We start from the raw sequence: 12,850 nt of genomic DNA, 5'->3' as shown, positions 1-12,850 counted from the left end.
AAGGCTTTCCTTTCTGTTCCTCCAGCCTGTTACTTTCCTTTCTCTGTGGGTTAGAATTTTGATTAGTCGATGACAGCCTTCCACTTTTTTCTCCCTTAATATGAGTAACTACATTTCTTTCTCTTTCTTAAATGCATACTGTTCTGCATTTTATTTTATTTTTTTAAAGACTTCTTTATTTGAGAGAGAGCTGGAGCAAGCAGGGGGAGAGGCAGAGGGAGAGAGAATTCTGAAGTGGACTCCCTGCCGAGCGCAGAGCCCAATGTGGGTCTGGATCTCAGGACCCTGAGACCATGACCTGAGCTGAAATCAAGAGTCGGACACTTAACCAACTGAGCCACCCATGAGCCCCACTGTTCTGCATTTTTAAAATTTTTAATTTTATTTATTTTTGAAGGGTTTATTTATTTTAGAGAGAGAGCATTGGGGGGGGGCAGAGGGAGAGGGAGAATCTTTTCTCTTTTTTTAAAGATTTTATGTATTTGAGAGCCCCGGGGGGGGGGGGGCGGGCAGAGGGCCAAGCGGACTTCCCACTGAGTGAGGAGCTGGGTGTAGGGCTCAGTTAGGACCCCGAGGTCATGACCTGGGCTGAAGTCAGATGCTTAACTGACTGAGCCACTCAGGTGCCCCAGAGAGAGATAAGCAGACTCCCAGCTGAGTGCAGAGCCAGACGGGGCTTGATCTCCTGACCCTGAGATCACGGCCTGAGCTGAAATTAAAAGTGCCCCACCTATTTTGCATTTTAGCTGAAATCCCAGAGATAACTCTATAGCCTATGCACTCTACGGTATGCTATCTTCCTCATTTCTTTTGACTGATACACAGAACTCCCATCGTGTGACGTCACTGGTTTATTCAGACAGTTCCCTATTAAGAACACTGAAATTGTTTCCTTTCTTCTCCCCTTACTGTACTTCTTTTAACACATGTTACATTAGTTTCAGGTGTACAACATAGTGATTGAACAACTTTATACCTTATGCTATGTGTACTCCATGCATAGCCATCATCTGTCACCATGCACCACTATTACAATATCATTGACTATTCCCTATGCTGTGCCTTTTATTCCTCTGATTTATTCATTACGTCACTGGAAGCCTGTGTCTCCCACTTCTCTTCATCCATTTTGCCCATCCCCCGGCAACCCATCAGTTCTTTGTATTTATAAACGATTCTGCTGTTGGTTTATTCAGTTGTTTTGTAGATTCTACCTGTAAGTGAAATCATGTGGTATTTTTGTTTCTCTGACTTCTCTTAGCATAATACCCTTTTAGGTCCATTCATTTATGTTCTCACAAATGGCAAGACAACCATCCTTTTTTGGCTGAGTAATATTCCATATTATTTATATTTTTATATACATATCACATCTTTTTTACGGGTTCATCTATTGATGGACACTTGGGCTGCTTCCGTATCTTGGCTATTGTAAATAATGCTGCAGTAAACATAGGGATGCAGACATCTTTTCGATTTTTGGGGGGTAAATACCCAGGAGTAGAATTATTGAATCATATGGTATTTCTGTTTTTAATTTTTTGAGGAATCTTCATACTGTTTTCCATAGTGGTTGTACCAGTTTGCATTCCCACCGACCGTGCACAGATGTTCCCTTTTTCCACATCCTTGCCAACACTTGTTATTTCTTGCCTTTTTTGATTTTAGCCGTTCTGACAGGTGCGAGGTGATCTCTCGTTGTGGTTTTGATTTGCATTGCCCTGACGAGGCGTGATGTTGAGCATCTTTTCATGTGAGAGAGAGAGAGCATGAGCAGGGAGAAGAGGGAGAAGCAGGCTCCCTGCTAAGCAGGGAGCTTGATGTGGGACTCGATCCCAGGACCCCGGGATCATGACCTGAGCCGAAGGCAGAGGCTTCACCGACTGAGCCACCCAGGCGCCCCACACACTACATCTTTATCTGCTCATCTGTTGATGGACGTTTAAGTGCTTTCATACCGTGGCTCTTGTAAGTAATGCTGCCGTGGGTATAGAGGTGCGTATGCTGTTTTGCATTAGTGTTTTCATTGTCTCAGGATAAATACCCAGAAGTGGCACTGCTGGATCGTACGGTATTTATATTTTTTATTTTTTGAGGAACCTCTGTACTGCTTTCCACAGTGGCTGCACCAGTTTGCATTCCCACCAACAGTGCACAAGGGTTGTTGTTTCTTTTTCTCCACATCCTCACCAACACTTTTTTCTTGTTTTGATTTTAGCCGTTGCAGCAGGCATGAGGTGATAGCTCATTGTGGTTTTGGTTTGCATTTCCCCGATGGTGAGTGGTGTTGACCATCTTTTCACACGTCGGTTGGCCATCTGTATGTCTTTGGAGAAATGTCTGTTTAGGTCCTCTGCTCAGTTTTTAATTGGATTGTTGTATGGGTATTGAGTTGTATGAGCTCTTTATGTACCTTGGATACTAACACCTTATTAAATATATCATTTGCAGATATCTGCTTCCGTTCAGTAGGTTGCCTTCAGTTTCTTTCCTTGGATTTTGGATGGTTTCCTTTGCTGAGCAAAAGGTTTTTCGTTTGAGGTAGTGCCAGTTGTTTATTTTTGCTTTTGTTGCCCGGCCTGATGAGACAGGTCCAAAGAAATATTGCTAAGACTGATGTCCAAGAGTTTAGTGCCTACGTTTTCTTTTAGGAACTTCGTGGTTTCAGTTCTTACATTTAAGTGTTTAACCCATTTTGAATTTATTTTGTGTATGGTAAGGCAGTGACCCAGTTTCATGCTTTTGCATGTAGCTATCCAGTTTTCCCAACCATTTATTGAAGAGACTGTCTTTTCCTCATTGACTGTTCTTGGCTCCTTTGTTGTAGATTAAATGAGCATATAAATGTGGATTTATTTCTAGACTCTCTATTCTGTCTCATTGATCTACGTGTCTGTTTTTGTGCCAGTACCATACTGTTTTGATTATTATAGCTTTGAAGTATAATTTGAAATCTGGGAGTGTGATACTTCCATCTTTGTTTTTCTTTCTCAAGATAGCTTTGGCTTTTGTGGTTCATACAAGTTTTAGGATTACTTTGTTTTAGTTATGTGAAAAATGCCATTGGTATTTTGATAGGGATTGCATTGGCGCTTGTAGATTGCTTTGGGTAATATGGACATGTTAGCAATATTAATTCTTCTAGTACGTGAGCATAGTATATCTTTTATACCATTTATTTGTGTCATCTTCAGTTTCCTTCCTCAGTGTATTACAGTTTTTGGAGTGCCAGTCTTTGACTTCCTCAGTTAAATTTATTCCTAGTATCTTATTTCTGATGCAGTTGTACATGGGATTGTTTTCTTAATTTCTCTTTCTGATAGTTTGTGATTAGTGTATAGAAACACATCAGATTTCTGTATATTTTTGTATCCTGCAATTTTACCAAATTCATTTATTCTAAAAGTTTTTTCGTGGAGTCATGAGGGTTTTCTGTATATAGTATCATGTCATCGCCAAACAGTGACAATTTTACTTATTCTTTTACTAATTTGGATGCCTTTTACTTCTCGTCTGGTTGCTGTGGCCAGGACTTCTAGTACTGTGTTGAATAAAAGTGGCAAGAGCGGGCATCCTTGGCTTACTCCCGATCTCAGAGAAAGGGCTTTCAGTTTTTCACCATTGAGTATAATACTGGCTGTGCGTTTGTCCTATATGGCCTTTATTATGTTGAGGTATATTCTCTTTATACCCACTTTGCTGGGAGTTTTTATCATGAATGGATATTGAACTTTGTCAAATGCCTTTTCTGCGTGTATTGAGGTGGTATGATTTTTATCCTTTATTTTGTTAATGTGTATCATGTTGATTGATTTGTGGATTGTGTACCAACCCTGGGATAAATCCCACTGATCATGGTGTAGGATCCTTTTAATGTACTGTTGAGTTCAGTTTGCTCATGTTTTGTTGAGCCAGTTAACTCTTAAATTCATTGGCTTACCCCTGTTCTCACTGCCACTTCCCAGTTTTGCCCATCATCACCCCCTGGATGGACCACAGCCTCTTAAACAGTCTCCCTGACTTCAGTCCTACCTTCACTCCCGGAACCGCTCTCCGCACTGTAGGTGGAATGTTAAAGTGCATTTATCTAAAAACACCGCGTGCCGTTCACTGGTGTAAATGCTTTACAAATTTTAACTCACTGAATCATAACCCTATGAAGTTGGTACTATTATCTGCATTTTTTTTCTTTTTTAAGATTTTATTTATTTATTTTGAGAGAGAGAGGGAGACAGAAAGAGAAAGAGAAAACACAAGCCGGGGGAGCGGCAGGCAGAGGGAGAGGAGAAGCAGGCTCCCCGCTGAGCAGAGAGCCTGATGGGGGGCTCGATCCGAGGACTCTGGGATCATGACCTGCGCCAAAGGCAGATGCTTAACCAAGAGCCACCCAGGCGCCCCTATTTGCATTTTTGAGGAGGAGGAAGTGGAGTCACAGAGCGGATAAGTAACCTGTGTGTGGTCAGGTGGCTGGTGGGCCTCAGAACCAGGATCTGAGCTCAGGCAATTCAGCTTCAGAACGCCTGCCCTTGAATACTACTCTTCTCTGCTGGTGTTCGGAATCCTAGATCTGACTTTGTCCCTCTTGTTCAAAGCTCTTGAGTGTCTGTTGCTCCTAGGGTAAGCCCAAACTCTCCAGCTTCATTTTGCCCCTACTTGCTCTTCCTCCCTGTGGTCCAGACATAACAGCTTCTTGCTGTTTTCCAGAGCCCTGCTTTTCCACTTTCAAGCCTTTGTACCAGCCGTTTCTTCTGCCTAGACTCTCCCTAGGAGCAGATTAACCTCACCCCTTGTCCTTGAGGTCTTAACCGAGATGTCCTCCCAGGCAGCTTCCTCTGACCCATACCTGGTTAGGGTGATGTGCTCTCAGAGACCCTGTGCATTTTCTTTATCTTGACGTCTGTCACATTGCGTGTGACTGCCAGTGTCTCAGTGCCGTAGGGTCAGGTTGGGTTTGTCTTATTTGCTGTGTGTTCCTAGCTCCTAGCACAGTGCCGGGCTTTCAGTAAGAAAAAAACCAGAAACATGCTGAGTGAAAGAAAAGAAACAGACTCTGAGGCTGAGTATTTTGTTAAGAGTTGCACGACCAGTAAACAGTAAAGCCAGTATTTGAACACAGGTCCTTGTGGCTCGGAAACTTGTGTTCTAAATCACACTGTGATATTAGAACGTTGGGGTTTGGACTGTTTAAACATTACTTTTGGGATCCCTGGGTCTCTTCAAATTGTAGGTTAACTCCGTAGAGAGGCTGACTTTGGCTGGGTGCTCTGTAATCACCATCTTAAAAGCAGTTCTTAGTCACGTTTGCTGATGCTTTCTGTACAAATGTTTGCGCGCTCAGTTTCCTTGTCAGAAAATAAGATTTCGATCAAAATGAAGGGCTTGGCTCGCTCTTATTAAAGGAACAATTCCCTTCCCTAATACATATGCTAATTGATTACACTCAACCGTAGACATATCTTTTGAATTATTCCTGGAGGGGTGGTGCTCTCCAGAGTTCAGGGAAACCAGTAATCAGTGCTATTTTGTTGTAATGGTAATGGGGAAGGTGTGAACTGGGATATTTTATCCAATCGTGATTAAAAAAATTTTTTTTTTAATTTAAACCGATTCATGGCGATTTCTTCATCCCTCTATCCAGTGGAATTGAATTAAAGCATTTTCACTATCGATGGTGAAATAGCATGATATGATAAACTTATAAAAAGCATGTTAACTTACGGATGATTCACTATATAATTTTCTGTAAAATTACACATGCTCTGGTTTTTCCAGATACCTACCTGATTTTTGTTAGGCGGGAGTTCTAAAGTGGTTTTCTGCCTGATACTTCTACTCTTCCTTTCTTAGGGGGGTGTGTGTGTGTGTAGCTGAGTGCTGATTTCCAGGCAGGTTCAACCTGTGCTTATTTACTAACCTGATGGACAAAAGGTTTGTCAGCCAGTCACCTCTATCTAAACCCTAGGCATGTTGTATCCTGCTCGTCCTCTCTGTACTGTGTTACGTCCTGCTTGGTACTGACACAATGATTTAAATAAATATTTGATTTTTATCAAAGGAACTTATAGATCTTGTGAGCATGTAGGTAAATATAGAAAAAAAAAAAACCTTTGCAATCTGATTAATATAGTATCCTTTAATCTCAAACAGTGTTCTCCAGGATTCCATGTAATCAGAATTTAATAATCTACATGTACTATGTAAACAGTTAAGGTTATGATTCAGTATAAATTCCACGTGAGCAGAGACCTGGCCTGCCTTATTCACACTACCCCCAAAGCCTGGGATGTACCTGGGCACATAGTAGGTATTCAGTACTGTATTCTTTAATGCTTAAATCTCCATTTACAGTGAAGACTGGAAGAATGAAAACAGTTGTATTTATACCTAGATAATGGTATGCTTTTGCTGATCTCAGATTCCTTCAGTTTAGTAAATTAGGTGCTGGGGATACAAAGATACGAAGTTATGGCTCAGATCCTCAGTCATTTTATTTATTCAAAAATATTTACTGATTCCAGTTACTTTGTGCCAAGGCACTGTGCTAGGGGTCGGGAATACAGGAGTGAGTAGTCATGACCTCTGCCCTCATGTTGCATTTAGTTTAGAAAGGAAGGAATAGGAGGAGGGTAGGTGAGCTGGAAACTTGGATGCAAGAATTGTAAAGCAATTTGCTGTATTTGTTTGGCTGGCAAAATATTTTTCTTTGTCTTTTTCTTTTTTCCACTCTCACTCCCTACGGTGTCAGAGTAATCATTACTACTCTGGTCCCTGTGAGAATTTGAGTTGTTGACCTTTGCCTTAGAATAAAGTAGGAAGACTGCCATGCAGATAATGAGATTATGACGTGGACATTGCCACGATAGCCCGGTGTAGCAGGTGCAGGGGGACTTCCGGAAAGCCAGCGCCTTAGCTGAGGGAGTGAAGAGTAGCGCCGTAGTGCGGTGGAGAGGCTGGACGGAGGGCACAGGTCCGGGTTCAGGTGTGTGTCCTCGGCCCGCCCATCACCGAACTTCTTTGGGCCTCCTGCTATTGATCTGTGACCGAGGGGGTGGTGGTCCGTCTGTTTTCCGGAGAGCCTTCTCCGAGCCACCCCCTCCCTCCGGACCCCCAGGAGCAGCCCCGCTTCTGCTCTTCCGCATGCTGGGCTTCTCTGAAAGATTTTGTTTGAACGGTGTTTTCTTTGGCTAAGAAGAGTTTTAAAATCTCTAGACTAGATGATCTCCAAAATTCCTGCATGCCTCTCATGCCGTGATGGTTACTTCTGACGTTCCATGTTCACTGCTCATGTGCTACCAGAGGGGAAAAAAAAAAGCAGCAGCAGTAACTTCTTGTCAGGTGCAAATACCCTCTGCTCTGACAAAAGGTCATTTGATTGAGATGAAGGTCACAGAGAAGGTCAGTGATGATTTGGGTTGGAACTCTAAGCATTTTCGTTCTGTATACCCTACTCTGTTTCCACAGTGGGTCTCATGGCGAAGTCTTAATTGCTTCCTTAAAACGCTTGTTCTTGTACTTTCTGAAGGACTCTGAGAGTCTCACACTTTGTTGTTTTGACGTTTGGGTTTCCTTATATTTCCTCCAGGCTGTCCTCACTATCCAGAGTGTTTATGGAAAAGTATACTGGAATCGTTTGAGAGCACCTCTCCTTGCATATCGTTTGTTCCATCTTTTCTCCCTTTTCCTTTGGTCATGAGAAAATCCAATTATTGTGGAAATAATCATGATCTCTGAGCAGCAGGAACCATTGTCACATACCTCTTGCTAGGAATTGGACCCAAGGGAAGGGAACCAACCTCAGAAAGACAAAGACAGTGGAAGAAAGATTGCCTGAACAGTTGTTTAGCTCTCACTGGGCATGACCTTACAAATTACTAAGTTCCTTTGAGTCTTAGTCTCTTCTTCTATACAGTGGAGCTCATAATACCTCCCATGGAGGAGGGTTTTGGTGCTTAAAAGGGGTAGGGATGTAAAGTGCTTTACCTGGTGTTTGGCCAGCAGTAGGCACTTAATGAGTTAGAACCCCTCTCTTCTTTCCTTTTTTTTTTTTAAAGATTTATTTGAGAGAGAAAGCACGTGTATGTGCGCGTGCGCACGTGAGCATGGTGGGGGAGGGTTGGGTAGGGCAGAGGGAGAGGCAGAGGGAGAGGGAGAGAGAATCTCAGGGAGACTCCCTGCTGAGCACTGGGCTCCATCCCCTGACTCTGAGATCATGACCTGAGCCAAAATCAAGAGTTAGGCGCTCAACTGAGCCACCCAGGCTCCCCTCCCTTTTCTTTTAACGTACCTTTCCTCCTTCGGCATTTTCCTGCCTGCCTCCCTCCCTCCCCTCGTTTCCACAAATATGTATTAAACTCTTCCTGACGCATGCCAGGCGTCGTTCATGGATACAACAGGGAGTCCACCAAAGTATCTGTCATCACGGAGCACACGTTTCAGCATCTCCTCCTCACTAAGATGCAGGAATCATCAGGGACTAGAAAACAGAACATGGAAAGCCCTCTGCCAGCACAATTCTAAAAAGGCAACCCAATTGAGAAATGGGCAAAGGATTTGACTATCAGTGTTCAAATACGAATGACCAATAAACACATGAAAAGATAATTCACACCATTTCCACCAGGGAAGTGGAAACCAAAAGCACAGTGAGAAGAGACATCACACCCAGTAGGACAACCCAGCAATCTACAACACAGACACTAACAAGTTGCCAAGGATTTGGAGAAGTCAGAATCTTTATATGCTGTTATTGGGAATGTAAAGGGGTGTAGCCAGTTTGGAAAAACAGTCTGGCATTTCCTTAAAATGCCAAACATGACCCAGTGTTTCTCCTGGATGTCTAGCCAAGAGCAGTGAAAACATACGTCCATATAAAGACCTATACATGAATGTTCACAGCAGCATTGTTCGTAATAACCAAAATGAGGCCCAAGGGTCCATCGGCCGATGAATGGACAAAACGTGGGCTGTCCGTACAATGGCATATTATTTGGCAACAAGAAGGAATGGAGCACAGATACGTGCTACAGTGTGGATGAACCTTGGACACATCACGCCCAGTGAAAGAAGCCAGTTACAGAAGACTGAATTGTATGATCTCATTTATATTCAGTGTCCCAAACTGGCAAATCTGGGGAGACAGATAAGTGGTTGCCTGGGGTGGGGGAGCCGGCAATGAGTGATGGTAACTGAGAATAGGTATGGGGTTTCCTTTGGGGATGGTGGAAATGCTCCAAGATTATTTTACGGTGACAGTTGCACAATTCTGTTGTTTGTTTGTTTGTTTTTAAGTAAATTCTGTGCCCCACGTGGGGCTCGAACTCATGACTCCAAGATCAACAGTCGCATACTCCACTGACCGAGCCAGCCAGGCGTCCTGTACGATTCTAAATATACTAAAAACCAATGGTTGTACATTTTCAATGGCTGAACCTTATGGTATTTAGATTATATCCCAGTATGACCGTTAAGAAGGGCAGTTACCCTTCTGTCTCCCAGCTTCATCCATGTCACGGGTGCCGTGGCCCTTATCTTAGAACAAAACAGGACCACATCCAAACCCCTCCTGGGGCCCCCTTGCTACCACCATCCACCATCCCATGGCTTTTTCCTTTCCCTGACAGTTAAGACTCCTAAAAGGTTAGAAAATAAGTAATTTAGAAAGAGTTCATTCCAGAGGAGTTAGGAATTAATGGATAAGCAGAAAGAAGAAACATTTTGGACATTTAATCTCACCACTCGGAGATAATCGTTATTAACATTTTATGTCATTTTAATGTTAGCAAAGTTGATACCCCGTGTTTTTATTTTCAAAGAGGAGTGCTGGTATAAGGAAAGGCTTATGTTAAGTTACTGAGAACGAAATATATTTTGAAGAAAGATATCTTAATCTTTTGTAGCAGTATTAAACATGGAGAGCTTTTGTGCGTGATTTGATTTTTAAGCTTTTTGGAATGGTCTGCATCAGATTTGAGGTTATTAAGCCCTAGTGCTTTGGACACATCCCTGCTTCTTAGAGTGTATGGAGTCTGGGAAGCCGTGTTGCTTTTCAAGCCACACTTGCTGCGTTGGCTTTTGCCGAAGCCGCAGCCTGATTGTGCAAGAGGATTTCAGTCTTAAATATTTTCGAGTGTGTTAAAGCCCCGTGCCCTGTGGAGTAAAAATCTCACGGATTCCCTTCGGCTTCTGCGGACCATCTGGCTGACCCTGGCCGGGATTTAGGGTGTCAGCTGGTAAGGTGGAGTTCCCGCTTCCGAAATCACATTGAGCTAATTTCACTGATCTTTTTTTCCTGCCCTTTTGCTTGTGCAGAATTAGACTGGCTGAGCAACCCGAGCTTCTGTGTCGGAGCCGAAGCCTCTCTGAGCCAACAACCTGAAGAGGCCACTGCCCTGCTGTCTGAAGGGTCGCCACTGACGAGGTCGTTTTTCTGAAAGATGGGTTTTTAGTTTTAGTCTGTGTGTTGTCTGTCGCTGGGTTCGAATAACGCTCCTTAGAAAACCCCGTGATAAAAGAGCGAATTACAACTCTTTTTTTTTTTTTTTACTCGAACTAATGAGGCGCTCTTTGTTTTCCCTTACCTCACTCATAGATCTTTCCTCTTTTCCCCCTTTGCATTTCGTAGTGGCAAGCGCATGACCCAGCGCCAGTAACGAGGCCACCAGGGAACTGGCCCCATGTGATTGTTGAGTCACTTGACTAACCCCCTTAGTAGCCTTTAGAATATTGTAACTCCGATGTTCCCTCCGTTGCGTGTTCACCATTTTTGGAAAAACAGAAGCTGGTGTGATAGAACATTGGATAAAATCTCATGAAAATTTTGGGGACAGCAGAACGGGGTCCATCTGTACCAAGCTTTGAAAGAAGCTGTGGTAGAGCATCGGATTGAGAAGTGAGCCCTCTCGCAGATACGGACTAGGTATTCTCACTAAGATGAGGAGCCCTGGGAAGGCAGTCCTCCGAAAGTGCGAGAAACCTTTGGAAATGGACGCTAGTTGGTGCCTGAGAGAGAGTTGTCTGTAGATATTTCAGTAATGCAGAAGGGCTCATCATAACCTTTAAAAACAAGGACCGGAATTAAACCCTTTTTTTAAAAAAAATTTTTTGTCATTAAGCACGTGCTGCCCTAATATGTGGGACTAAAAATAAATCCTTTATAACATTGCTTCAGAAAAAAGCGTATTTGCTTATAATAATATTTTTTTATTATATTATGTTAGTCACCATACAGTACATCCCTAGTTTGTGATGTAAAGTTCCATGATTCATTACTTGCAAGAAAATACTATATTTGATAAAATAACTGGTAGATTATTTTCATTTAAAAATGTACAAATGTGAAAGCCTAGGTTTAGACGCTATTCAAATTAGAATTTCTTCACCTACTATTGTTTTAGATCTAATTCTTTTTTTTTTTCCTGGTTGCGGGGGGAGGTCCAGCTCTTAAATCCTTAAGGGGAGTTGTGATCCAGGAAGGCACTGTATAAATATACGGCCAAACAGTAAGCCCCTGTGGGCATTTCTGGAATCCCCTTTTACACATTTGTTCGCTTATTTACATAGTCTTCTCCCTCCTTCTCTTCTGAAAATAATTCTAATGTTGATTTTCCCAAAACAGGAGTCCTCTGAAATCAGAGCCTTCAGATGAAAGTGATGTTAACAGAAAGCCCAAACAAACAAGCAGAAAAAAGAAGAAAGAGAAGAAGAAGAAGAGGAAGCATCACCACAAGAAAACCAAGAGAAAACGTGGGCAGGCCAGTAGCAGTGGTTCCGAGCCGGATAGTGAGCCTGAAAAGGACAGAACTTCCAGAAGCACTGGGGACGCTAGAAAGGAATCCGAGAAACCAAGGTGGGTTTTCTATTCTCAAATACCTGTGTCTTTCCAAATTTTGAATTTTTTTTTCCCTCAGTTGTTACCACAAATGAGACATTTGAATGACTAGTTAGCCACTCAGTCAAATGGAGTTCAAAAAAAGCCCAAACAGAGGTCTACCATTGGGTCAACATTAAAAAAAAAAAAAAGACGATGACGCAAACTTTCATTAAAAAAGCTATGGCTGTGATTTTATTTGAGAAATGTTATTTAGACACAGTAATGACGGTGTCAAGATCTGATTGAGACAAAAAGTCTTTAGGATTTTGAAAGATGACTGATGGGCCATGCCGTGGGAATTTGGACCAGTTTGCTACCTAGTTAAGGGTCCTGTCTGTGAGGGTCAGAGTAAGAGGAATGTCTTATTTCTCTTCCATAGTCTCTCTTCTTTCGATCGCTCTCATCTGGGTGGACACACACGCTTTGGTTAAGGGTAGCGTAACCCTTAAAATCATCATCACTCTTGTCCTTTTCCTACTTCACATTTCTTTCCAGCACTTTCTTCCACTGTGTGGAAGGTGCGGACTGGCCCGTGACCACAGTATTTCCTTTTCTGGGGGCTTTGCTTCTCCCCACATCTTGCTCCCCTGTCACCCTCGAGCCTGTTGCTGCCATCGTTCTAGAGCGATGACAGCGCAGGTGCTCACTGGCGGCTCCCCGTCTCTGCCTCGTCTCCTCTGCTGCCCCACGGGGGGCCCTTCTCCCTCACCTACAACAGGTGGCACATGGGAACTACCTGAGTCGTTTCTCATTTCACTTTTTTCTTCTCTTCATATGGGCTAGAAGAGAGAAAATTGAAGTCCCTGTGCAAGCCATACTTAAATTTAGTGCTGTTCAGATTTTTTTGACTCTTCAGGCATTACTTGCTTAGAGTCCCATTATTTGCTTAGTGAGATCTCTGTGGTGCAGTGAGTCTGGAATCTGACCCACAGAGTCGCCATCAGACGGGCGGACACGGAGTCCTCCCGGATCCTTCTGCCA

The 12,850-nt window shown here is 42.9% G+C and overlaps 1 protein-coding gene across 2 annotated transcripts in view; it reads left to right on the top strand.

Moving 5' to 3' along the window:
* NRDE2 (NRDE-2, necessary for RNA interference, domain containing) overlaps positions 1-12,850 on the top strand; it is a 55,649-nt gene that overhangs the window by 3,837 nt on the left and 38,962 nt on the right. For both annotated transcript variants that reach the window (XM_045807642.2, XM_045807641.2), the window contains exons 2-3: positions 10,309-10,417; positions 11,615-11,845. In XM_045807642.2, coding sequence (XP_045663598.2) covers positions 10,309-10,417; positions 11,615-11,845 — 340 coding nt within the window. The remainder of the gene's footprint in view (positions 1-10,308; positions 10,418-11,614; positions 11,846-12,850) is intronic.

The sequence above is a fragment of the Ursus americanus genome, chromosome 26, assembly GCF_024610735.1.
Source record: "Ursus americanus isolate L20-20 chromosome 26, mUrsAme1.1.p, whole genome shotgun sequence".
Lineage (NCBI taxonomy): Eukaryota > Metazoa > Chordata > Mammalia > Carnivora > Ursidae > Ursus > Ursus americanus.
The sequence above is the reverse complement of the archived record's forward strand: the minus strand, read 5'-3'. Positions and strand labels throughout refer to the sequence as shown.